A 4,128-nucleotide genomic window follows, 5' to 3' on the forward strand; every position below is an offset into this window, starting at 1 on the left:
CCCTATATTCCTCCTGTCAACACTAGATGGCGTAATATGTGCAAAATATTCACTTAAGAACATGACACAAAAACGGCTTTACAAACCACTGTGTTTATTTTGTCACTTTGTACATTAAGCAGCTGGTCGGACATACAAAACAAATAATAATAAAAAATAATAATAATAATAATACACCCTAAAACAAGACATTTTCTCTGGTAAAAGTAGCATAAAGGAAACATGTGCATTTGGCAAACAATCATTTGTTTCATGGAATGACACAAACTAAGCAGATACCATTTCAGAAATGTGCTGTCAAAACACCGTAACACATTAGACTACATTCACATAATGCTTTGTCCATCTATGTGGTAAAAAATTCATACGCAATGTGCCTAAGACGATGTTTGACTTCGATGAGTAGTTACTAATACCTTAAATAAGAAGCATGTGTTCATTACAGTACCAACAAAACACCATAAACGCTTCACATAATGAAAGAAAGTCAAGCTTTTCAGTTTATCCCAGAACATATTTCACATAAACAATCCTATAGATATTTGAAATACTAATATATTTGAATGTATTATTCATCATACTGAATTTTATGGTGATGAAATTAAGGATGTGTGAGCATAGATTTACAGTCTTTACAATAGCATGCACTGCATATAGGTGCTAGATCATACTTTTCAACACTCACAGCTTTCCAAACTACCATTTTTTGGGGGAAATATATTTTGCCAGCTTAAAAACGAGCAAGTTGTTCATTGAGACTACAATTCTTAAATTCCTAAATAGAATTATTTGAATCCATCACAACTTTGTTTTTATTCCTGACCAATAAATAAATACATAAATAAATAAATAAATAAATAAATATGGCAGTACAATGACGGACTGAGGTCTGCACAGCCACATAAGCTGTCTTTATGTCCTTCTCAAATTCCCATGACATGCATACACAGGAAGGGGGCTCAAAGAGCACAACACTGGGTTGTGCGTACATTTGTCAGCCTTTTGAAATATTTCCAGCAGTGTTTCTTTCATAATCAAGTGCATTGACTGGGCTATTATATAACTAAACGACCATCAGATCAATATCAGAGTTTGTGCCGTTTGCCCAAAGGACTGTTTGTTCAGGAATCTGTAAACAGTGCAAACAGTTATGAAAACCTACCCTGATAAATTGGATGCCAGAAGTTGTATTCCTGAAATCAGGATGCTGATATAGCATCAAGAATACCTTAAATTTAAATATTGTTAAGCAATGAGGATTACTGGCATAGTGACGTGGTAAATATACCTTCATTATTGTGCCACTCAGGCTGTGAATGTAGACTTGCGTACTTACCTTTATAAACATGACCCTTTATAGATACAGCTTCAGCTGTAACCTTAAAATGATTTCCCTGGGGAAATGTTAACGGGGGAAGGTTGAAGTGCTGGGGTTGGACAGAACTGCTTGGCTCCTTCACTTTTTTCCTTTCAACAAGAACAGCTGGTTATAGCACTGACGGCAATGTGCACCTGTTGCCCCTCATCAGAGGGTTCTATTTCCTCTGACTGGAGGAGGGCTCAGAGATATCGAAGACCCTGGATTTTTCAGTGAGCCTAAATTAACGGAATGTAACAAGTCTGTCTGGTATAAGACCCCCCTTTAAGATCTGAAATCCACATGTTACGGCACAAATCCAGACTCTTGCTTTGTAAGCTGAGGCATTTCTGAATAAATTATGAATTGACTATCCATGCAGGCTTTCAGTTGAGACGCAAACAGTGTCTTGAGGTAGTGAGTTGAATCCTGAGGTAGAGTTTCTTGGCTTTCAAACCCTGTTTTTCCTCATTTATCCCAAAACAGAAGTGAATTCATTTCCATTTGTTCTGACTCAATGCAAGTTTTACAGTATGTCAACAGACATCTTAAATATTGTGTAAATATAGGCAAAACCTTCATGGTTCAAACGCTAAAACATCTAAACCATGTTTTGCCAAAGACAAAAGTGGCTGAGACCATAAATATCTCAAACAGGGCCAGAAATGCCTAGTGCTCCATGGAAATATGAAGGGAATATTCAAATGTTGGACATCACAGCTTTATCACAATTCCTATTTGGGTTCTTGGCACCTGCACTCAAACAGTCACCACCCATTTCTGTTTCACAAGCCGGCGAGGGCTCTCGATGTCTGGTGGTCTTCGTGTGGACTTGCCAGCTGTGGCCGCTGTAGATATATCCCTTGTTATTCCTTGTGGGATTGAGGTGGGAAGTTCTCCAGCACAGGATCTCCTGAAAGGCACATCTAAATTCAGGACTCCTGCAGTAGATCAAGGGGTTGAAGGCGGAGTTGGCGTAGCCGATCCAGTTCAAGATCCTGAAAGGCAACATGATGTTGTCCATCTTCCAAATGGCCGCCACCACGTTAAGCACGAAAAAAGGCAGCCAGCAGAGGGTGAAGGTTCCCATGATGATCCCCAAGGTCTTCAAAGCTTTGTGGTCCTTCATGCAGAACTTGGTCCTTCGGTTCTTCACCTCAGTCCCCTCCTGGGCGCTGAAGCTCTGTGTGCGTATGCGCCCCTCAATGCGGTCAATTTTCTTAAGCTGCCTACGGGCCTCCCGGAAGACCTGGCTGTACACAAATACCATGATGACCAGCGGGATGTAGAAGGAGATGATGGAGGAGGTCACGGCGTAGGCGGCGTTAGTGTTGAAGTCGCAGCAGGTGTGGTTCTCCAAGCAGCTCAATGCCTCAGGTTCATCTGACACCCACCACTCCATGTGGATGGGCAGGAATGAGATAAGGGCGGCCACCGCCCACACCCCTACGACCATCCCGCAGGCCTTCCGTTTCGTAAGCATTGACTGATAGCGCAGAGGCCACATGATCGCCACGTACCGGTCCAGGGCAATCACGCACAACGTCTCGATGCTAGCGGTCACGCACATCACGTCCGTAGCTGTCCAAAACTCGCAGAAGAAGTTTCCGAAGTGCCATGTGTTGAGAAGGATGTAGCATGCGCCGAAGGGCACCACCATGAGGCCCATGACCAGATCGGCGCAGGCGAGGGAGCTGATGAAGTAGTTGGTGACCGTCTGCAAACGCTGAAATCGTACGATGGCGCTGATGACCAGTAAATTTCCAAAGACGATGATTAGAACTAGAAGGCCAATTAAGATGCTTATTAAGACCACCTCTGCTTCACTATACTCTGATCCAGGTGAAGACACCGGAGAAGAATCGTTTAGCCCAGCTGAAACATTCATGGGCAGGGAAGTGTTCTCCATGCTCAGCGTATCCTCTCCCTCCATGAACTTTGACCTGAGGAAGGGAAATCAACATAAAGAATGGTGAAAGACTAAAAATGATTACCTTTCGAAGAGCACAAGCAAATAGAATGTACACTTGGGTGTCAGTCAGAAAGCAAAGTATAAGAATTTCTTTACTGCATGGTAAATGTGTCAGAGAATATCCACTTACTAAAATCAGGAGAGTGTTTTAGAGTCGTCCAACTTAATTCCACTCTTCATAGACTCCCGTGAGGCATCCAAATATAATCCTTCAGAATTGTGTTTCTCTTAGAAAGTGTTCTAGTCTCACATGGTGTTCTTCCATTAAATGTGTGCTCAATAGGTTTCATTCTTAATCACCTGGTCATTTTGCCTAACTGTGTTTTGTTTACATGCGCACAGCACTCTCGGCTGAACACACTAGACTAAATGTGCTCCTCACTATCAGTTGGACTCTTATAGCAGCCAGTGATGACATCACACCACCAGCAGCCAATCAGAGCACAGCTTCCTTATAGTGCAGAGCACTACAGTTGTAAAGAGCAGCAGAGAAACAGAAAAAGAAGCAATTTGATGTTACTTTCAGGATCAATAGTATTATCATTATTAAATTTAAGTAATTTTTTAAGCATTCACAATGTCATAAAAAACAATAAAAAGACATAAAATAGTCCTACATTTATGATTGATAGACAGAGTTGGGCAAGAAACTCTTGTTTTGTTCTTATTTTAATGACCTCTACTGTGATATGGATGTTCTGTGTACCTAGAGAAGATTCCCACCGTGTTTTGACACTAAGCAGTGTGAGATCAATAATTGTATCAATCAGTGTTAAACTTTGCCTCACATTTTCTGTGT

General features: G+C 41.4%; 1 protein-coding gene across 2 annotated transcripts; it reads right to left on the reverse strand.

Moving 5' to 3' along the window:
* On the reverse strand, window positions 1-3,682 carry adrb2b (adrenoceptor beta 2, surface b). 2 transcript variants are annotated; one of them, XR_010899025.1, is made up of 3 exons: window positions 3,460-3,682; window positions 1,337-3,300; window positions 1-1,129 (listed from the first exon to the last, which is right to left on the reverse strand). XR_010899025.1 is itself a non-coding variant. In XM_067424021.1 (2 exons), the coding sequence occupies exon 2, from the start codon at window positions 3,288-3,290 to the stop codon at window positions 2,058-2,060; it is 1,233 nt and encodes a 410-aa protein (XP_067280122.1). In that variant the 5' UTR covers window positions 3,291-3,300; window positions 3,460-3,682; the 3' UTR covers window positions 1-2,057. The 2 variants fall into 2 exon arrangements, 1 of the variants encoding a protein (XP_067280122.1); XM_067424021.1 differs by having other exon boundaries at window positions 1-3,300.
* Window positions 3,683-4,128: the final 446 nt, after the last annotated feature.

The sequence above is a fragment of the Pseudorasbora parva genome, chromosome 18, assembly GCF_024679245.1.
Source record: "Pseudorasbora parva isolate DD20220531a chromosome 18, ASM2467924v1, whole genome shotgun sequence".
Classification (NCBI taxonomy): domain Eukaryota; kingdom Metazoa; phylum Chordata; class Actinopteri; order Cypriniformes; family Gobionidae; genus Pseudorasbora; species Pseudorasbora parva.